General features: G+C 36.2%; 1 protein-coding gene across 2 annotated transcripts in view; it reads right to left on the minus strand.

Annotated features, from left to right (window-relative positions):
* Positions 1-23,271, minus strand: part of hgf (hepatocyte growth factor (hepapoietin A; scatter factor)) — a 79,625-nt gene that overhangs the window by 20,189 nt on the left and 36,165 nt on the right. For both annotated transcript variants that reach the window (XM_031899028.1, XM_002933096.5), the window contains exons 7-10: positions 20,085-20,203; positions 11,149-11,314; positions 3,940-4,067; positions 940-1,042 (exon numbers count right to left, since the gene is read on the minus strand). In XM_031899028.1, the coding sequence (XP_031754888.1) occupies positions 940-1,042; positions 3,940-4,067; positions 11,149-11,314; positions 20,085-20,203 (516 nt within the window). The remainder of the gene's footprint in view (positions 1-939; positions 1,043-3,939; positions 4,068-11,148; positions 11,315-20,084; positions 20,204-23,271) is intronic.

The raw sequence follows: 23,271 nt of genomic DNA on the forward strand, positions 1-23,271 counted from the left end.
GCATAATAACCCTTATAAACTTAAGTAGGGTGTACATTTTCCTCTATATAAATTATCTAGCAACTATGGTATAGCAACTATAGGTATTCGACATCGGTGGAAGAAAAGCTAATGGACAGGGTCAGACTGGGGCATCCGGGGCCCACTGAGACTGCAATTTAAAGGTTCTTCCCCTGTGTGTCATGTACTGTGTGTCTCCATTCCATTCTCCTTTCCTTTGTGGCTGTAATCAGAGGAGAGGGATGGTCTGGGCAAAGAAACGGGTCTGGGTCAGCAGGGCCCCCCAGATTTTTTCTGGTGTCCTACCAGCCCAGTCTGACAATGCTTATGGAGAGGGGTAATAAGGGATAAGCTACTTAAATACATTTCAAATCACAATACTATGATTTTGTGCCAACGTGGTTTTATGTGCAATACATATTGCCAGACAAATTTAATTGCCTTCTATGTGAAGGTGAGCAAAAACATTGATATAGGAGTTGCAGTGGATGTGATCTATTTTTGACTTTTTGACTAAAGCATTTGATACAGTACCACACAAAAGGTTACAGATTTATTTAAGGGATATTGACTTGAAACATAATATTTGTACTTGAAAAGATATCTGGCTGAAGGATAGATTACAAAGAGTGTTGGTACATGGAAAATTTTGCAATCAGACCAGTGTTGTTAGTAGAGTATGTGCTTTAATCACTTAAACAGCACTAAGCTCATTCAATCTTATATGTGTCCCTAATTCTGTCTTGACTATATGCTATATTTTTGTTGTTGGTCATAATAGTCCCTTTTACTGTAATTTGTCTTTTGATTTTGCTGTGTTGTAATATATTTAAATTGATATAACTGGCAAAAAGTAACGTTACTATATAATACAAAAGTAACATGTTGCTTTTGACATCTCAGAAATTATTATAGATATTGGAACCAGATTTGACTTACCTTTTTAGATCTTGCAAATTCTTTTCCCACATGGAACAAGGAAGCCTAAATCGTGTTCTAGATAAAGTCCCCTTGTAGGTGCTTCCATTCCCATAGTAACACTCTGCAAAGAGCAAATGCAAGTTTCTAGAACTAGCAAACATTGTGCAACCTAAGCTATCCACAAACACACACGCTAAAAACAAACAGTGGCAACGTTGACTAGTAGAGGCGCCCCAGGTGTTTTATGGTATACAAAAGCAATAAGCTTTACAACTAAATCCAACTATCCTTTGATTACAAAAATAATAATGCTAAGCTCAAAATAAATATAGCCAAAGATGAAAGTACATTCTATTTAAAGCCATCTGCTAGGGAGTTTTTTTAGGTTAGGATTTTGAACTGAACATTTCAGATGGCTTAAATTTATGGGAAAGTGGTATAATTAATTTGTTTTTACATATATTAATTTATCTTGTCAGCGTGTGCACTTCCTGTTCCATTTAATTAGCTTAAATTAAGATATTTTTAGAAATTAAATTTAAAATGTATAGGGACAATAGCTGTGCCATTTTGCACATAACCAACATTACACAGATATAGCTAGTTTAAACATGCAATGACATTTATCTATGGCTTCCTCTGATGAAGCACCCAATGGCATAAAACCCAATGGGAGCCATGATGTAGCACTAGGATGCACCTTTGTTATTTCATATGGTATGCATTTTATAACCTTCTATTTTGTATTTATCTGTAACCAATACATATTTTTTGGGTGTGAAACTGCTAATTTTGGTTGTATTTAAATTTCATTATTTAGGAACTTAGCAGTAAATACATAATAGATATTTTTTTCTATTGTTTAAATGTATTTATCTTTAGGCATACCTAGTTCAAAGAGTTTTATTATTCCACACACATATATTTTAAAAATAGTACAGTGTACTGCTGACTATTATATATATATAATAGGAAGAGTGCCCACACACACAGGGACTTGATACAAAAGAAAAATTGTTTTTATTTGGATTTTTTCCAATAAAAACACTTTTTCTTTTGTATCAAGTCCCTGTGTGTGTGGCACTTTTTCTACTATATTTTTGTTTTTGACCTGCACCAAGGGCATTTGGACTTGTATAGGGTGTGCTCCTCCCTGTGTACAGTATTTTATATATACTGTGTGTGTATATATATATATATATATATATATATATATATATATATATATATATAATATGGGTATTTTAGACATGCCATTACTTTTTGTGCCCACTTCTTGTCACACAGTCATGGAATTATTGCATATAGTCATTGTTGTATGCACAAGAAGACTACATGTTGGGCCATTGTTCCTAGGATTCATAATTCGCATTGGCATTAGAATTGATTTCACGTGATAAGTTGGGTTGCTCTAAGAGCTGTGACTGTCTATTATATTCAAGCAGGAATATTCAAGCAGAAAAGGGCCACAAAACACAAACTGTTGCCAAAAAGAAAGATTGTATAAATATGTGTAAAAATGGATAGGTGCAGTGTAAATAAGTAATTCCATTAATTAAAAAGGGTGTCAACATACTTTTGGTAATGAATAGTCTGAAAGGAGGGAACTATCTTTACAATGCAAATTCAATATACATTTCTCTCATATAAATAAGAAGTCTTTTGAATTAGTGAATAAAAATCTCTGCCATTTCTAAAATGAAGTTGCTTTTTAGTATTTCCCTCATGCTGGAGTCAGAGTCAGATTCTGACTGATGGTTAATGGAAATAAGGGTGAAGACACACAGAGCTACTTGGCATCAGCTACTTGTCATGGCTACTAAAAGCCAGAAAATATCCTGCCATAGACAATACTGAAAATTACCTCTGGTAAAACACACGTAGAGACACTTATCAGTAAATAATCAGCATTTTGTAGCTGTGACAAGTCGTTGCTACTAGTAACTCCGTGTGTCTTTACTGTAATACAGTGATCCCACCATGCCCTTTGATGTTGTGCCCATTTTTAAATTCCTAGCTTGGAGGCAAGTTTTGGAAGCATAGGAACACAGTTTTACTTTAAGCAGAGCCTCCAACTGGCTATTAAACATGGTGCTACCACATGGAGCTACCAATTAGCCAATCAGTCCTTATTTGGCATCCCCAAATAAGAGGATTTTCATGCTTGTGTTGCTCGCCAACACTTTTTACATCTTAGGGCTCTGGCACACGAACATGTAAGTCGCCGGCGGGATGGCACACGCGGCGGGGCGATTTGAGCGACTTACATGTTCACCGGCGGGATGGCAGGGGTAGGCAACTCGGGGAGATTAGTCGCCCGCGAACAGGGAGTTTTGTCGCGGGCGACTAATCTCCCCCGTGTGCCAGAGCCCTTAGTGTGGCTCATGAGTAAAAAAGGTTGGGGGGTCCCTGCTCTAAAACATGTCTAGACAAAAGGAGCACACACAAAAGACTAGAACTGCCAGTCAAATTCTGACTGCTATCCTGCCTGAAGAGAGATTGCTGAGAGGGGGGGCACTGAAAAGTGACTTGGACATTTCAGAATCTTTACAGAATCTTTAAATATATTACGCAAGTTGTTTATTTCCGTGACAGGTAGCTTTTATAACATTTTCATTTTTGTGATAGTTCTCCATTAAGTTTGCTACTTGTCTAGTATCTCATAGTAACCAGTAATCAGCAGGTAGCCTTTAATGGTCAGCTGTTTAAAAACTTTTTACTAGATGTAGGCATACATTATACCTTTTAGTGCATTACTCCTATAGTGTATATAGCTCAAAAATAGAGTTTCTGAAAATGATTTTTATGAAAAGTGATGATAAATGAAATGTCTGCAGAAATTCCACCTAAATTAAAGCCATGCAATGATATGTTTATTTTAGTAAATTATACTTTTTAGTCCAAATAAATAAAACCTCATATTGGTCTTTTATAATGCATCATTAGTAAATCATATTAATATAGGTGTAAAGCTGTTTATTAGAAGAACAGGTGAAGACAATTACTTTTTATGTTTACCTTGCTGATTAGAGGCTTGACACTTTGGTATTTGTGAGCAGTGTCCAATACGAATATTTGGGTCTGTAGTAAAACACCACGGTGACTCTGAACCATCTGGATTTCGGCAATAATTTTCACTTAGATCCCTACAAGAATGTTGAAAATTGAATATGAGTGCTTGCAATAGTCCTTCTATGGAAGGATATTTTATCTGACCCATTGGCTCCTTTCTTAGAACATTAAACAGAACAGATGATATAATATTACTATTTATATAAAACTGTAATAATATGCACTTTCAGTATCCTACACTGGAAATGCCCAACAAGTAGGCCTCTGGCTGGTTGTTGATTTCCAGCATTGCACCATACAAGGCTGGTTTGGAATGCTTTAAGGTTAAGTTAAAGAGCCACTGCACCTTCAAATTTTTGGAATTAAACCACTAAAAACATACTGAGTTGCCTCTCATCCACAGTGCCATTTTTGCCTTTAGGCTTAACCATGGCATTTTGTTTCCAATGGAAAAATGTTGGAGGTTTGTGGCCAATCATGAGACAATTGCTGTTGAGACAAGACTAAACCCATGTGCCAATACATTAATACTTTTTTTACATGAGTGCCCTGGAGTAAGATACATTAGAGTCCTATCATGTAAGTATCAAGCAATTTATAATTGCTAGGTGCCATGGAATGTCATTAAAAGATACAATACTTTCACAGAATCCACAGAAAAAAAAGCATTGCACTTCAGGAGATATTTGTGCCTTTTAATGTTTTCATACATTATTCAATCTATAAGAATCTATTTCTATAATCGATAAATAAATATTGTATTGGATATGGGAAAATAACTATTTAAGGAGAACTCCGGTCTAATTCTAAATTGCATACAGACCTGGAGCATAATACAAACACTGTTTTTGAAGTGCAACATCAAAGAATATCTCTGTGCTAGAAATTAATTTTCAAGGGGAATGTTTAAGATGACAAGGTTTCTTCAATCACACATATCGACTCCTATATATATATATAAAAAGGTCCCAAAAGGGACCAAAACGTCGGTTGTACATGCAATTATAATACACTAATATTTGTTTGAACCACAAGACCCTTGGTGCTGGTTGTGTTTGATTTGGTATCTATTTGGTATTCCGTGCACAGGGGCAGCTACATTGGAGCAACTTTCGGAGTGTGGTGCTGTCGTGTGGACTTTTATATATAAATATCAGTTCAAAGAGCTCTCAGGTAAGTTTTCTGATAAAGCAACTCTAGAAAGTGTTTGACCTGGCAGAATTTGGAATTATCTGTTTTGCTAAATAAATCGAATATACTATACAAGTAAAAGGGATAATCATTGTTCCATTTTAGGATTATGCACTGGTAGTGAAAGTATTAAAACGACTAAACAATTACATGTGTCTTTAATAATCCTCCTTTTAATCCTCTTTTAGTAGAACACAAATCTAAGGGGGAAGGGTGCCTTACAGCCACAATAGTCTGTGTGTCCGTGAATATGCAAACAAATATGCATTGCTTGGGTGAATATAGAAACAAAGTCATACACTCAATGGGAGGTATAAAATTTTTTATTTTGTCAACATTTTGGTTGCTGAGCAAAGCCATGCAATGTGAGGAAAAAGCTGCAGCACTAATAAATACAAATATTTACACAGATAAGTTCTGTGAAATATAGGGCTCTATATCTGATTATTTATTATATTTCCTATAGTCACTGGTTTAAACAGCTTTGTTATTTTTGTCTGTGCAATTTAATTATCACAAGCAAATTTCTTATATTAGAAATATACGCAACATATATAGAGAGCTGATATGATAGGAGGAATAGCGAAGCATGTCATTTGATAATTTTGTATGCTGTTGGGATAAGTTGGGAGTTACTATTAACAGAGAAAAGGAAATAATTAAAAAAAAAAATGGAGTCTATGCCATCCTTTAATTCTACACTTTCTGGATAACGAGTCCCATACCTGTACCATTTACCTATTTTTTTCATGCCTAACTTTGCCTTGTATGTATGGCATACATATACAATATAAAAAGTTTAAACAGATTCAACCCTTCAAGTAAAAACTTGACAGAAGTACATGGTGGATCAGGAGACACTCCTTATTTAGAGATAACACTGGTTCTCACATGAGGCTTTTATTAGGATATACAGGAATTGTGATATGTAACATCCAAATATGTATTTCACAATGATATGTTTTGTAATGAATATTATAAATCGCAATAATACATGACCAAATGTCAGTATTTGCAGTCTTATTTCAATTTCTGGTACAAGTATGGGATCTGTTATCCAGAAATCCATTATTCAGAAAGTTCCGAATTACAGGAAGGCCATTTCCCATAGACTCCATTATAAGCAAATAATTCTGTTTTTTAAAAATGATTTCCTTTTTCTCTATAATAATTAAACAGTACCTTGTATTTGATCCCAACTAAGATACTGTATAATTAGTTTTTATTGGAAGCAAAACAATCCTGTTGGGTTATCTAAAGTCTGAATAATCTTTTAGTAGATTTATGGTATGGAGATCCAAATTATGGAAAGATCCCTTATCCGGAAAACCTCAGGTCTCGAGCTTTCAGGATAATGGGTCCCATACCTGTAATATCTTTCGTTTTCTAAAGAAAGCTGATGATCGGCAAGGTCAAACGATTTGACATATCTATAGCATATTGAAGTATATCTTTGTATAGTAATGACAGATTTCTGAAATAAACTTGACACCCAGGGGCACATTTATCAAAAGGTTTACACACAGTTCACCACAATTTACAGGAATACAAAGTCCACAGCTGAACCTTGTGCATCAGTGCAGTGGTGCTATCCCTCCTATAGATGTCAAACATCACAATAAATGGATCAAATATATAGAACATGGTCAGTGTTTGTTGTGGAGTTCACCTCTTTGATAAATATGTCCCTAAGTGGTTTGCATGTTGAACCTTAGGCCCCTGTCCTTTTATGAAATGCAAAGCCTAAGCTGTCAGTGGTGTTTAGAGATCTTGTTCAGTTACTGTAAGGCTGCAGGTTACAACTCTCTGCAGGGACCAGGCAGACATTTGTAATGCATAAGATTATGGCAGTCTAATCTTTCTACACAAATAGGAAAGTGTTTTACAGGTAGTTTTAAATCCCTAATTGGTCCCATGATAAAAAAGTGCTTGATGTACTTGCCTACCCAACAGTTAATAAAATACATTGAAGGAATACATTCTTAAAAAATTAGATTTAGCAGGATTAATATAATTCACAGTAACAAGAACAGAATGAAAGCATGATGATATTTATATCTGGCTACAAAATAAAGCATCAAGGCTTCAATGTATTTTATTTTACTGCCTTGCCTCACTGCGGTAACAAAAAAAAAAAATGGACATACAAAACTGAAAGGAATTTTTGGCAGTGCTGCCAGTATTTCTTTTTTTTTCTTCAAAGGTGACTATAAAGTATAAACATCTGGCTTTAGCATATTTTATCTTGTTCATTGCTTTACGTTGTGCAGAGAGATATAATGTGTCAAAAAATGTTTTATTTGAAATACATAATCCCATAGATCCACTGGCATGAAGCCACTCACAGTATGTAGGCTAGAAAAACAATTACTAAAGTGTGATTTCCATTTTGCAAAGTGTGAGAAAGATATATATGCCTAATATCTCAGCAGACTTCATCCGCAAAGTGCAACTAAAGATCAAAATTCCCACAACATTAGACCTATTAAAAAAAGTTATAATCTAGGTTGCTTTTCACAGCATGACCCTTTCATGTTTAAAATATAAAACCATATTGGTTTACTTACCTCTCTAACAACACACTGTTGTCAATAAACGTTAGCACAGACTAAATTTGATTTAACGACTACTTAACACGATAGAGAAGAATAGAGTCTAGGGGTCTGGGTACACAATCCTAGAGCTTTCATATAGGCAGTGGCAATGTCCCTAAAAACACAGTTCAGGTTGGCACACATTTTTGTTTATGCCGTGTGTATGGTGCAACATATATTTATAAATCTCTGTATTGAGGTGGGGCAAATATGCACATTGATAACTACACGGTTTTAGACACTGTAATGAGTTCTAGCTGATCATTTTTACAATGGTCATTACAAGGGCAGTGTCAATGTAATACCCTCTATAAAAAACATTTTTCCCCCTTTATTTACTTAAAAGCTGCATATTTACCTAAATCATAACCATAACTCAGACTCATAACTGTTTTGGGTTAAAAATTCTGCAGCCTAATGTATTTACAATCAGTTAACCTTGACAACAAACTTTAATAGTAACATGCTAACATTGAAGGCTGCATTTGAGCTATCCATTCCTGGCTCTGCCCGCAATTGAATCCCCTTTCTCTAACAACCACACTTGTCACTGAATTATCATCACAATCTCTAGCCTTAGAGCCAACCTTACACCCCATGATTCCTGCTCAGATAAGAATCTTAGGGTTGTGACCCCACCAATGTTCTTATCAAACTATCCCAATGCAACCAACCCTAATCTACTCCTTAAAAAGGTTAGGAAGGGTGTGACCTGTTGAGGTTAAGGTCTCCTTGACCTGTGCCTTGCTCTATCCCTTGGGTCCCCTGGCACTACATAAAAATAACTGATAAGCATCAATACCCAGTTCTGCCCAAGCAGAATTAAGAAATTTGTGTGTGTGTATATATATATGTAATATCAAAGATAAAGCAACACAAATTTAAGAAAAACTATATGTAAACAATATTTATATAAAATATGGATGTTTTGATAAGAAAATGTGTCAAAATAATAACATTTAGAAATTAATTTTGTAATTATCCCACCAATATTCTGTAATAAAAGAAAACTTGCATTGCTATTATATTGTTATATTGAAAAACTGCTTCCCCTACATCTGTTTTACAGCTCCTAAAACCTTTGTTATCGTTTCATTGCTGCATAAATATCTGACACCAACTGTACAAAAGTGACTTCCATTGTAGGTCCCCCATGGATATTGTCTGATACAAAATATATGTGCAAATTAACTTTTCGTGTCCGATTGACTAAAATCATACGAAACTAGGTTGTGTACGATTTTATTGGTACATGCATGGCCAGCTGAATGTTGTTTATTACATATATCACTCATAGTTTTTAAATCAAATATCGACATCGACAGATGTGCTGAGTTTTAACTTAATAGGGTCATATTTGTAAAAAAAAAAATTATGAGGAAATACACCAAATTTGTCCACATCCCTACCAATGTACACCATATGATACCTTATATTTCTAAAGGGTATATTTATCATGCTGTGTAAAAAGTGGAGTGATGCATTACTGGTAATGTTGCCCAGGGCAACCAATCAGCAATTAGATTTCAACAGTTAGAAAACCAAAGCAACATCACTGGTAATGTTTTACACAGCATGATAAATATACCACTAAGGGGCACATTTAAAAAAGCACGAACGCTCGAGCGTTCATGCGAACGATCTGATCGTATTTTTGCCGATTTTTTCAGGGCGTCCACGCGACTTTTTCGTACGCCGCACGACTTTTTCGGACGTTTGCACGAAAAAATTGGAAAGGTTTTACCGCTGTTTACAATTGTTTGGTACGAAAATTTTGTGACTTTCGGACCGCCAATACGATATTATCGTGACTAATACGATTTTTTCGTAAGCATTTTCGTGATATTTGCGATCTTCCGAAATTTTCCCATTCGTGATTCGGATTCGTGGATTAGTAAATGTGCCCCTAAGTGTAGTAATGGTTGTATGCATGTGAAATTCCACTGCACCAAACAGTGCTGCCTTGGGATTAAAAAAAAAAAAAAAAAAAACCACACACAACAATTTGTGTAATTTCCTTGCTTTTTACGCAGATTAAATATCTTAATTAGATCTTTGTGATTTTTGTGATTTATGGTGTTAATTTACATGTAGGGACACCACTTGTTACGCATTTCTTTATGGACTAAATAATTTTACACAGCTTAATAAACATCCCCTGCATGTGAACTAGTATTCGGTTGGGAATGCGAGTTGGTATGTGCATTCTATATTACTTTAAGTTGCAGTTCAAACTAGCTTGACAATATATAGTGCTGTATATCAAAGGCTGTTATTTGCAAAACTGGGTAATAACCATAGGCATGGGTTCTTTTTAGGTTCCTTCTAAATAATAGTGTCATGGCAGGACTGGCCAAGGATTCTTCTTAGATCAATTATCTACTGTATGAAGTCTTTTGGAGCTCATATTTAAAAGGTTGCTCTTTTATACTTTTCTTTATTACAGTGTGTTAGTATAATACAGCTTTAATACAGGAGTCCATCTGTCCCTCCAAAAATATTCTGCCCTGCAGCCAGAGAGACTTGTTTGTTGACATGTACTGTATAATCTGGCATGCATGCCTGTAGGATGTCGTAAAAAGTTAGAATCCTACAATACAAGTACTACCAATAGTATTAGTGCCTTAGGAAATGCAGACGAGGCTACCAGTCAGGGCACAGCTATCTTATTTCTCGACTTTGTAAGAACTCATGTCTGTTAGGCTCATGCCATTGTAGAGAGGCTGGGGCAGGCAGGATGATATTTTTCAACTCATTGCTACAATTGTTCATTTTGCTACTTTGATAGGACGTTGTTGAAGTATCCCTCTAAATTAACAGCATAATTAATCAAAATAATCATAGCATTACATAATGACATTTCAGTATAAGAAAATACCCCTTTATAATGTCACATGCAACTGACATTATTTTCTAACAGGTCTTGTGCACAGAATATTGATCACTCAGTTCATCTATAGGTAATTCTGCTACCTATCCTATATATACCTATGATTAGGTGATAACTAGTGATAAGCCAATCTGTCCTGTTCCACTTTGCCAAAAAGTATGCAAAATGGCAAAAAAATTGCGAAACGTGGAAAATTGACGCATACAACAATTCTATTTTGACACGCGGGACTTTTTTTGGTAACACACCAAATTATTCCACGGCTATGTTTTGCGGCAGCTTCATGAAAAAATGTACCAATGGCAAAACACGGAAATTTACTGCGAATCCATGCCTGGTGAAAAATTTTGCTCATCACTAATGATACCACTTTCATTGTTAATTAGGCACAATTTGTTATTGACATGGTCAGTTCCATTTTGTTTAATAGCCATTCAACTGCTTTTTTTAATATATTTATGGTAACATGCATTCACTTACTTGCACTTGTAGTTCTCTGGAGTAAAATTGTGTTGGTGTGGAAACTGAGAATCCCACCTCTGACACTGAATTCCATTGTATGTTGTGCTGACACTTCCACGATACCCCTCACCTTGGCCTTTCATGCACTCTTTTGTAATATCTGTATTGTTGACAATGCTGTGTACTATAAAAGGAAACATTTATTAAAGGTCAGGTAAATGGCCCACCACGTAGCTTCATTAATATTCAATGTGATTTGAACTGTTGACAGCTCTAATGTATTTTTAAGTGCAAGAAGACATTTTCTACTCATTGACTCTATACAATTGCTAAATGAACATGTATATTTAACATGATTTTTCTTGAAAGATTTTAAAAGGCCATTAGCATTCCAGTCATTATTTTCTAGTGGCCAGACCATTATTTGCTTACTGCTCCATATGGGCAAATAATAGAACATCCGAACTATATATTTTGTATATGCCATGACAGTATAAAGTCAGTGGGATTTACTGATTCAATCTTTCTGTCCTTATGTACTCAATAAAAACTGACTTTAAGTGAAGCAGGCAATGCAATGATCACAAAGGTTTTCCTTGACAAGGGGACTCCTCAATTTCCCTTCGCCTTCAGCCATCCCTCTGAACCCCATTGTTACATACATTAATAAAACACCAGGAGCCGGAAATGGGTAAAAAGAGGCCACAGCATTTATTTACATTTTATCAAATAAATAGGACCTTGCCAGCCTCACCCCAAGGCAATATTCAAAGCCAGAATTCCATAAGAGATCGCTACTATGCTCTGCTGTTCCTTACTGAAGACTTGAGATCAGCACTATGTCATTATATCCACCACTGAGTATTAGGCTGCCTCTACCTACAGAGAGGATGGCCCCAAACTCTGCTACCAGCAGGAGCTGCATCTCCCACCATGAGAGAATTTCAGCAGCCCTGCTGCCAGTCCGGAATCTGCAGTGCCTTGATGATAGGAAATCCAAGCAGGCTGTCACCTAGCACAAGCAGTAGTAGCGTCTGTATCAATCAACCCACCGTGCAGTCAAAGGAGAGAAGCTCCTTTCTCCCTCTCCTAAAATTTCCTGTGCAGTACTCTGGCAAGGTCCTACCGCTGCTGTGACAGAAACAACTTAAAATACATTAACATATATCCACTGTTTTGATCCGGAGGAAGGCAAAAAACCCAGCCTGAAGCCTGTGCCAATTATGCCTCAAGAGGGAAAAAATTCCTTCCTAACCCCACCTGGCGATCGGAAAATTCCCTGGATCAAGGATTTGACTTTTATTTAACATAAATAATACCATGCAGACTCTCACATTCATACTGTATAGTGTTACCGAAACCACAATATAACAGAGCATATAGGAAAACATTCACATTCTGTTATTAATAGATAATATGAGAGCATAAAGAAGAAAATATCCTGGCATCTTACAAAATATGCAAAAAAGAGGGGAGGGTGGGTGGGATGTTTCTACCTGTTCAGAAGATAGGAAGTGAACACCTTCTTTTGTGACATCACATCCCTATCCTTCTCCACCCCCCGGCCCAGCTTTCCCCCTCCTTAACTTACTGCTTCTCACCCAATCACAGCTGCATCTGATTTTTCCAATCTTTAAACATAAACCAGTGTAATCTGGCTGCTGGTCATTCGGATCCCTTGTCATGCAGCCCCTGCGTTTATAGCTTCAGGGCTTCCTTTCTCGCTTAAATAATGGCTAAGGATGATGATGATAGTCATAGTTCAAAACCATGTTCTTTCTTTGCAACAAACAGCAATATTGTTAAGTGATGCACACCATATTCTATGCAATGTTTTCCATATTTAAAAACTTCAATAAAATACAAATTGCAAAAACAAAAAAGTCATCAAGTTCAACCACTTCAATCAATCCCCCACACACGTACATATACAGTATACTGTATATTCCCCAACACATATACATATCTTGAGATTATTGTAGCTCTGGATATCATGCTTTTCCAAAAAGTCATCCAATCAGTTTGTAAATGCGTTAATGGAATCTACTATCACAAAATCACGTCAGGGTATTTCACAACCCTACTGCCCTCACTGTGAAGAAATATTTGCATTGCTGCAAGCGAAAGTGAAGTTCATTAAGTCTAGCGTCAATGGCACATGGTTCGTTTTGGTGCCTCCTGCTGCACAGATGACAAAACTTTAGTTTAACTCTATTGGTGTTAGTGTGAATTGTCGCCAGTAAAACATTTGAAATGCTTAACCACTGAAAATTGTCTTCTTCTGCATTTTCTGCTGCTTCTGCAATTCAAATGCTTTACACAGACACCAATGGCAAAGTAATTTAAAGCATTTTGTCACCAGTGCTGTGGGAGATTAACTATGGACATCTACAAATATCTTGTGCCATCATTTCTACATATTCATTGGCAGGTGTACTCACCATATGGAACTGACAAACTTAGGTGGAATGCTGTGATTCCATGCAGCTCATTAAGTAAATTCAGCTGGAAATAATGAGCTGCATTAACTCATGTTTTCTGATACAGTCTACCACATATAAAACCCACTGCAGAGCTTCTCTGTAAGAGCCCTAAGGTGGAACCTATGTCACAAAACCTCACTGACAAAATATGATTGCCTTTTATTTTTAAAAAAAGACCTTTAAAAAATGGCGGTTACTGATGTGCAACTCCCAGCATGCAATGACTTCCCTTGGTTGTGAAAACATGCTGATAGGTATAGTTTAGCAATATAGTTTAGCAGCAGCTGGAGAGTCTCAGCTTGAATGTCACTGGTAATGGCAACGACCCCAAGCTGGGAGGTATGTACTGGTTATAAAAAATACTGTAAATTATGCATGAAGTCGGAGGGGCATGAGTAGCACTTTAATTTCTCCTCATTCCTAAAACATGACCTGTCAAAATTAAAATTCTTAAAACAATGTCATCTTCAGCTAACAGGTCACTATGTAAAGCTGTTACTTTTACTTCATTTTCTTCATTCTTTCCATTTCATATTTGTGTACCCAAAAAAATCAATTTCTTGCTTTGGAAGTACACTAGATGAAGGCTGAGCTGGGAAACAGCCAGACAAGCAGGTGTGAAGCGAACAAGAAAATAATTTAACGGGGCACATGAAGGGTTAACAAAAGGGAGGCACATTTACTAAAGCACAACAAGGCAAGGCTGATGAAAAGTACTGGCCCCAGCAGGGTTCATAGGAAGGTTGGCAGGTAAAAGTCCAGGAAGAGGACGTTTACCTTGAAAAATGTCAAAATCCAGACAATAGTACATGGAAGACAGTGTCAATATAGGACAAGGTCAAACCATACAGCAGGATATAAATCAAGAACTCTTGGATAGCAGAAGGGCCTACCAGAGGCAGTCTCATCAGCAGTGGGTTTACCTGTAAACTGACAGTGTCCTTCGACGACAGTGGGCCTTTCAAAAAACTCATTTTACACAGATTGTATGCAGACTGATTGTAATCCTTTGCTCTAGTATGGGTAGGATAGGAACAGGGCTGACAAGTATGTGCTATATATGTTTTTGAACATGTTTCATTTCAAACATCAACAGCATGACAGGAATTTGAGCCCACAGCATTAACATCACCATTAAAGATGAAATAGTGCAGATATTGTTACAGAAGATATGCAGTATATTTTCTGATTTGCCTGAAGTGTTGGACACACTTCAGAGATAGAAGGAGATAAAATCAGATTATAAATTTCGGATTTAAAATATGGATAATATACAAGTAAATCATCACAAAATATCTTGTAATTTGCCAATGCAATTAAATGTTATGATCACAAATCATGAAGTTTCAGAAACTACAGGAAGATGATTGATGGTACCATATTTTTGTAAATCTGTAAAGTTATTATAAAGGTGGAGTGACCAAATGTTCAAAAAAGGTCTGAAATGAAAAAAAATTCTGAAACTCTCTGCTATTGTTATAAAATGTGTTGAGAAGTGAGATTTGTGACACCACTGAACATTATTTTCCTTGTTATTCTGTATCAGAGAAAATAATCCTAAACATCCAGGAGGGGCATTATGTGGAGCTCAGGGGGATAGGCAGCCACTGGTGGAGGGATGGCAAGTGGTTAGGGTCATAGAGCAGTAAAAGGGAGTTTGATATTCGAACTGTCTAGCATTACATAGCCTTAGTGGTGGAGATCTATAGTAGTCTAGTTGTATTTCTACAGGCACTGCATTAGGTTGGTTTTATTATAGCAGTGGGGATGGTCCTGAGAAGCATGGTAAATGGTGAAATTATCCTAAGTTTTGATTAGCTGTATAGGGTCCCTTGAAGACAGCTGTCAGAGTACTGGTGGCTAAAGGTTTAATAAGGCTTGTAGAATTCAGGAAGGACAACACACGGTTTTGTATTCAGTGTTGTAAATTATAATCCCGGGCTGGGACCACTTGCCCGGTGGGTTCGTTTAGGGATTAGTAATAGTAGGGTTCAAGATGCTATGTTATACTATATAAATGTTATTTTGCTGAATGGTAATATGGACAATTGTTTTATTCATGAAACTTGCTGCAGCCAGGATTACCAAATAAAAATAATGGTGTCTGTCTGATTCTTTTAAAAATGGTTGTTTTGCACAGTGTAAGTTAAAGTAAATAGGTAGCAATCCCTCTGGCCTTCCATAGTCATGTTATAGGAGAATTACTCCACATTTTATTAAATCCAGCAAATAGTCATGCGTGACAAAATAAAGAGACAGTTGTTTTCATAGTTAATGTAGCACCATCTGTAAAAAAATAAGTTTATACTATAATCCCTGTTGCAGTCCAAAGTTTTGTTTGGCCGTCTCTACCTGATCTTAATAAATGCCAGACAGCTATGACAAATAAATATAATAAAAGGAAGTGTTTACTGGATATTCTACTTGGTGCCACGTGTTCACCATAAAGTATGCCTTTTTTGAGCATTAGATGTGGGCCTAGATTGAATTTAAATTTGTTTATCTTTAGTGAATAGAAATGTATGTCTCGACTGTACAAACAATGAAAGCATCTAATGTTCATTGCACAGAACTTGGTTTCTTTAAGGAAATCCAAACAAAAACTGCAATGAGCTGAGTGACTCACACAGAGTTTAGGTCATTTACAGTGTTGATAACTTCTTGCATATTTTAGAATTCCCACGCGACACTGCTTACTATAAAGGTTACACTCAGATCTATAACAACATTTGTGACTAATGGGAAGAGAAATGAGTCATAGTAGCACACAGACGGCACTTGGTCTGGAGCTGGATATTGGAATTGGAATATATCCTTATAATAGTACTGATGAAAACTGGTCTGCCTGAATAAATAGTTAAATAGTGTTATACAAGTACAGAAGTTATTGTTATCAGTGATTTATACATTGACAGAATACACATAGGTTGTTTATCATTCCTTATCAATCTTTTTTATCAGATTTATTTCTTCTGTCTTTAACACATTCTGATTTGTGTGTGTGTTTTTAGCATATTTGTCACTGTTTATATCACATAGCTTTAGGTACTATATTGCCACTCTGCAGATTTCAAAATGGAGTCATACATGTTGGTAAATGTGTTTGGCAGGTTACTATGTTTGTAAATGCACACAGATCATCCTCATGAATCAATTATGTGCTCCATCACTTAATATGGTTCTTTAGGCAACTGCCAAAAGTTCAAATCTGGGCCCATATTTGGATTTTAATTCACCATGTCTGTAGCCAAATTAAAACAAAACTGTAGTAAATGGCACCTACTCCTTATGCCACTGTTAAAACATGGGCTTTATTCCATAAATCTAAAACCAAACATGACCTGATGCGTTTCGTTGAATAAAGGTCTTGTTTTAACAGGGACAGAAGGAGTACATGCTATTTACTACAATTTTGCTTCACACTACATCTCCAGTTACAGGTTCGGGACGCTGCACCTAGGCCACTGAACCCTTTTGGCGAGTGTGTTACTTCTCTAGAGTTTTGCTTCATTATTGAAAAATTGGAAGCGGAGGGTCAGGGGTTTTTACACCCAGGCTAACCAAGTTATTGGGTGAGCTACCTGTTTGATGTTTAAGGGAGTGCTCCTTATGTGATGAGCCTGAGGTTTTACACACCCACACTATAAGCAATTTACAGTTAGCGCTTTTAAAGTTTTTCTGCACTGAGCCATTCTTTTTCCTTGTTTGTGTAGCCAAATTGGCCTAATGACCACATAATGTAAACAGCATTAACAGTAGAAATCATATTTATTATTGAACAAAAAGAGCAAAAGGCTCACTGCTAACTGAATAAATCAAAAGTCTACTCATGGCAGAAGGTGATGTATTTACATGGCTTTTGCTAGAGAACAGTTCTTAGCCCTTAGGTATTGCATCCATTTTCTGTTTTCAGATAAAGGATCTTTCAGTAATGTTGATCGCCATACCTAAATAATCAAAATTATATTTAAATGTTGTATATAGGAGGTGTTCTTCCTGTAACATTCCCAAAAAAGAGTTTCTGGATAAGAGGTCCCATACCTGTACACATAATAGGCTGAACGGACATATATTTTAAGAAGTAATTTGCAGGTCTGAACCCACAATCAATGTATGGCTTTTAGGCAGTGGTATGAGTGTTTGAGGGACAGGACATTTTAACTGCACTATAACCTTATTGATTTTTCTGTTTGGTTTCTTTTTAATTACAGCACATAAAAGCAATTATCCCATATAATGCACTGATGAGGTTTAACAAGACCCAATCAGCTGGATGGCAGGATAGGTTATATGCCTCTGAATGATATTAAATACATGGTTCTGTTAGACAAAGGAATATACAAGCAGTAATCTTTGCAGTACATCTTTTTTGTCTATTTTTTTTTTTTTTTGGTAAGGCGATGCTATGTGTATAGAATGTGTCCCATGAATTCAGCCTGTTTTTGGTCTCATTTACACTACAAATATTCACAAATGTTTTATAGGGAATGTAATACAAATGTGATCTTGAAAAGTTAAAAATGTTTCTTTGTAGGAAAGTGATAGGTAGTACCTATGACCCACAGCAGACAAGGTCTTAGGGAGTGTTGAAAAGAACTAATGAAGCTATCTAGCTAGGTGGTCTGAAAAGCAATGTTAAACAGAGTTATTGTGTAGGATTAAAAAAGTCCTATAATTACTGCTTGTAAACATGTCTCCAGAATTACAGGTAGAGACCAGAAATAGCTGCAGAAATGCCCATGTTGTATTACCAAAAACGATGTTATAATTCTTGATTTACATATAAAGCCTGTTACAAAATGAAGCGAGTAGGCTCAGCATCCTTTTCCCATGATTTCATATGTCACTCAGCAGTAAGTTAACAATATGCTTTCAGCAACATGCAAAGTCTGGCCAGCTGGGTAGGAGCTAAATATATGTGGCAGTTATAACACATGAGCACATGAAAAGGACTTTCTGCCAGTTAAAAACACACATAAATAAATATTTATTAAACTTGTTCCATTATCTTTGTGTTATAAAAGACTATCCAGCTAATGGCTTATATAAATATTATTATTTTTGTTTTTTTATAAAAGAATCCTTTTTTTAAGCATACATAAATACTTAACTAAAGCATGTTCCAAGGTATAGTTTCTTAAATTTGCATGCAAATGTACCAGTCAATTATTGGAACATATAACCAATTGTTATATCCCGACCAAAAGCTGTTCTGACCTCTTTATATGCAATGAGAGGAGACATTGATCTGAAGAAAAACACTGAAAATTGATCTTATTTGTACAACCAAATGTCAGTGTGATGAACTGCAGATAAATTACCCTTTCCATTACCATTATTGGATGTCTAATAATTTTATAATACTCAAGAGCCATTAATGTCCTGTAAATTATATCCTTATAAATAGTGCTTGGTGATATCAGTAGCTATAATCAGTGCTTAGTGATGTAATTTTTTTCACATGACTCACTGAAACTTGTGTATTAGAATTAAAAATGTGGCCCCTGTTAAAAAATGTTAGGAAGTCACCACTGAGTTTCATGACCTGTATAAAAGAACATGGCCTCATACTTTTATATGATCATGGAACTCCTTGGTGAATTTATATTTTACAATAGGGGGTACATTATACACTTAGGGGCACATTTACTAACCCACGAATCCGAACCGAATTGGAAAAATTCCGTTTGGAAAACGAACATTTTGCGACTTTTTCGTATTTTTTGCGATTTTTTTCGGCGCCTTTATGACTTTTCGGAAATTGTCGCGACTTTTTCGTTACCAATACGATTTGCGCAAAAAAACGCAAGTTTTTCGTAGCCATTACAATGCACTCGTATCTTGTCGCGACTTTTTCGTATTGAGCGCTCGTAAGCGGCGGCCGAAACTTTCAGACCTAGCATGATTTTGGAAGCCTCCCATAGGACTCAATGGAACCCTGCAGCTCCAACCTGGCCCAAGAAAAGTCACCATACTGAAGCTTGAATGAATCTGAATGTTTCGTACTTGGCGCGAACGCTACGAAAAAATCGCAACATTTTGCGCAACTTTCGGAATGGCTACGAAAAAGGCGCGACTTTTCGCGCAAGTTTTAATGCTACGAAAAAATCGCCAGATTTTGCACAACATTCGGAATGGCAACGAAAAAGTCGCGAAATTTTCCGAAAAATCGCAAAATACCGATCATTACGAAAAAAACGCAATCGGACGCATTCGGCCTGTTCGTGGGTAAGTAAATGTGCCCCATAAAGTTCAAGTATTAGGGTGATTCTGTAATGATACATTACAGCGACAAGAACAATTGTGTCTTAAACATTTTAATCACTCCCTGACTCTGGTTAGGCTCAAAATTTTTAATACTTTTCTTGGCAGTAATGATTGGCAACAACTGTTTCTTTCCTGATCTGTTTACAGTTTTTCATTCTGATAAGGCACAAAAAAAAAAATAATTAAAGAACATTATCAACTCACCGCAGGGTTTAATTGCACAGAACTCCCAGGGGGTGTTAGGGTCAAGAGTGTAACACCAAGGCCTGGACTTGCCATCAGGGTTGCGGCAGTAATTATCATTCAGCCCCTTGTTAGGATATCTGGAAATGCAGCAGAAACATATCCATGTGTCATCCATGTATGACTGACAGAGATCATCTTTCAATTTCTAAAGCATACAATTAGGTACAGATTTCATGAACACAGCATGGCATTCCAAGATCATTAGCAGAGCTGATATTTACAAGAGGAAAGCCTAACCTCTCTCCTCCTAATGAGATCTGCAATTTTTGGCTTGTTACTTGAGCAATAAAAGGATTAAGGTTATTCCTATTATTAATAATCAGTGATGTATTTTGCTCACTGACATTGTATAATGTAATATTGTTTTTAAAATCATAAACAAGGTTGGTGATCTTTGTACAGAACAAATTAATTTCCCATCACATAATACAGATAAAAAAGAAAGCTAGTCATAGCAAGTGTTGTATAAAATTGACTTGATTTTAGAGTTGCTGGCGCATGAGATTCTTGTTAAAATGTGAGAAAATTGGTAGCACCCGAGGCAAACTTTGACATATAGTATAAAGTTGCTGTGTGCAAAGAAACCTTCGGGGATACCAATTAAGGTATTGTTAAGGTGTTGAGTCAGGCTGCTTCCATGCAGATTTTATAGAATGATTTATTTTAATTTCTCAAATTATAACTTGGAATCTACTATTTGAACAGCACAGTTCTTTAACAATTATTTACCATGGTAGATAGTGCTAGGTCCATAATGCATTCATTTTTCTGTCTAACGCCATTCATGAAAAAATGCAGCATTTTATACATATATTTTTGTAACAAAATAAAATTAATGATGAAAGACATGTTGTTGACAAAGTAAATACAGGATGATACAGTTGTGTAATTAGTTGATACTGGGCCTCACAGCAAGTTTATAAACATAATTTGGTGCCAAAGATAGTAATAACTGGTTGAACTAACCCCTTTAAGGTACACACCACCATCACAGATCAGTGGTTACTTGCAGTTGCACATTTAGAGGACAATAAACTGGAGGCCCACACAGTCTTGCAGGTAAACACAGGAACACTTTACAGTCACCAGTATAACTACAGGGGTCAGTCTGTGTTCAGGGTCTTACCTAGTGCATGTTTCCCTTTTCACTGGGTTCCTGTCCGGTGAGGTTCTGCAGGGGCACTTGCTCCTTCCTCATTGGTGTCTCAGTTGCTTAACTAGCTGGCGTATGACTCTCGCCACCTACAGCTGGCTTCATAGGTTTAACCTACCACTAGCTAACTTAATTGTAGACTTACTGGTACCTCACTAAGGTGGCAAGCCTCAGGCTCCTGGTGTCATTCACTCTTCTTCTCACATCAGCCAAAGAGGAAAAGACACACTGCTCTCCCTTATATAGCCTTTCTAGGGAAATTACCTCCAAGTGCATAAGATTAAGTGCTGGGTAAGCATGAAACACATTAGGCTTATTAAAAAGGGATCATTAATGTTTTTAATGTATTGAAATAGTTTTTTTACTATTTTTGAGTAATACAGAAATGTATATTGGTTAACTAGGAATTTGTTCTGATATCTAAGCTATATATATATATATTGTATAGTGAATAATGAAAATTCCCTGTTCCTGTCTGGTTTTCAAATTGCACAAAGTGCCACAGAGGAGGACCTGCTCTAGAACCCTTCACAGGGAGATTCCAATTCCATAGTGCCTGGAACCAATATGACACTATTTACACAAAATAAATGTCTACTCCTTGTACACATATACATACACAAAACCCTCACACAAACATATATTAAACTGGTTATCAGACAGTGCCCCACTGTGCCACCTATACCCCCTGGACTAACCATTAGTTGAAGGGTCTGATATTGCTGATTGTTTATGAGACATTATCTGTGTATATTGAAAAAAACATAAACTCACAGTTCAGTGCAAAAGTCTATAAGACTCATGTATGAATGCTAGTGCAAATGCAAAGTTCTAAAATGAATGAAAATCACCATGCTTTTACCAACAATTGTCTACAAAATCAAATTATGGATGACCACTAAATGACATGTGCTGTGCCTTGCACACAATTTACTGTTGCAGATGCAAATTACCCCTTTTTCTTAAATGAATTTATGTTTGAATGGCACAACTTCTGGCATGTAGTGTCAATAATCATGTTTGAGAAATTCACTAGGTGAGTTGCTTTATTTGAAAAACTCAAATATCTCAAATATTTTTCAGGTTTACAAACTTGAAAATTTTGAAAAATTAGAGTTTGAAAATATGGTGTGGCTTTGCCTAGGACAACGCCCATTGACTTCTATAGAAACTCATAAGTTTTGGGGCTTTTTGCACTTAATACATACCAGACATTAAAGTTTTTGAACCATAACTCTACTTGTGTGAGCTTTAAAGCTAAAAAACTGGAGTCGTTGATAAATCACCCCCTTAATGTGATAAGCCATGAGGTTTTTTTCCTCACTGAATTGTATCTGGCCCTATGCTTGACCTATTTAAGTCTATTGTTAACTGGTTGCTTTGTGTTAAGTCACTTGTGCATATTTGTACCTATGTTCCATGTGCAGTTCAAAAATGTGACTGCATACATTAGATGTATATATTAATGACCAGGGTGCCCCTATGCCCCTGGGCAGCAGCCTATTAATTGTATGTCTAATGGAAATGCTGTGCTAGCAGCTCCAGGCATATTACCTCTTTTCTTCTATCTACAAACACCATCTAAATTTATATGGATCTTTAGTAGTTAACAGTAGGCACAAATACCATGTTATTTAAGTTAATGTAATACGTTTAGGTGCACATACAATGAGCAAAATGGTAAAGGAATTCAGCTGATGAAATTGCTTAATAGTTGCTCTATCTGAGGGCTTACAGATGACAAAAATTTCACAAACAATCATGAGATCCAAGATACCAGTAAAACTGTTATTGGTATCCATAACAATAGGTCTAAATCTGAAGACATCTATAAAGAACTTATTTATTATGTTATGTTCCAAATCATCCTAAATTATGTGACTTAATATGTGACCAATGAATAAATGTATAATATATTTTCCAGGCTAACACTAACACCCTGTCATGACTGTTACATTTGAATTATGCAGGGGTATGACCATTACATTTGTG

Source organism: Xenopus tropicalis, chromosome 3 (assembly GCF_000004195.4).
Source record: "Xenopus tropicalis strain Nigerian chromosome 3, UCB_Xtro_10.0, whole genome shotgun sequence".
In the NCBI taxonomy this organism is placed as follows: domain Eukaryota; kingdom Metazoa; phylum Chordata; class Amphibia; order Anura; family Pipidae; genus Xenopus; species Xenopus tropicalis.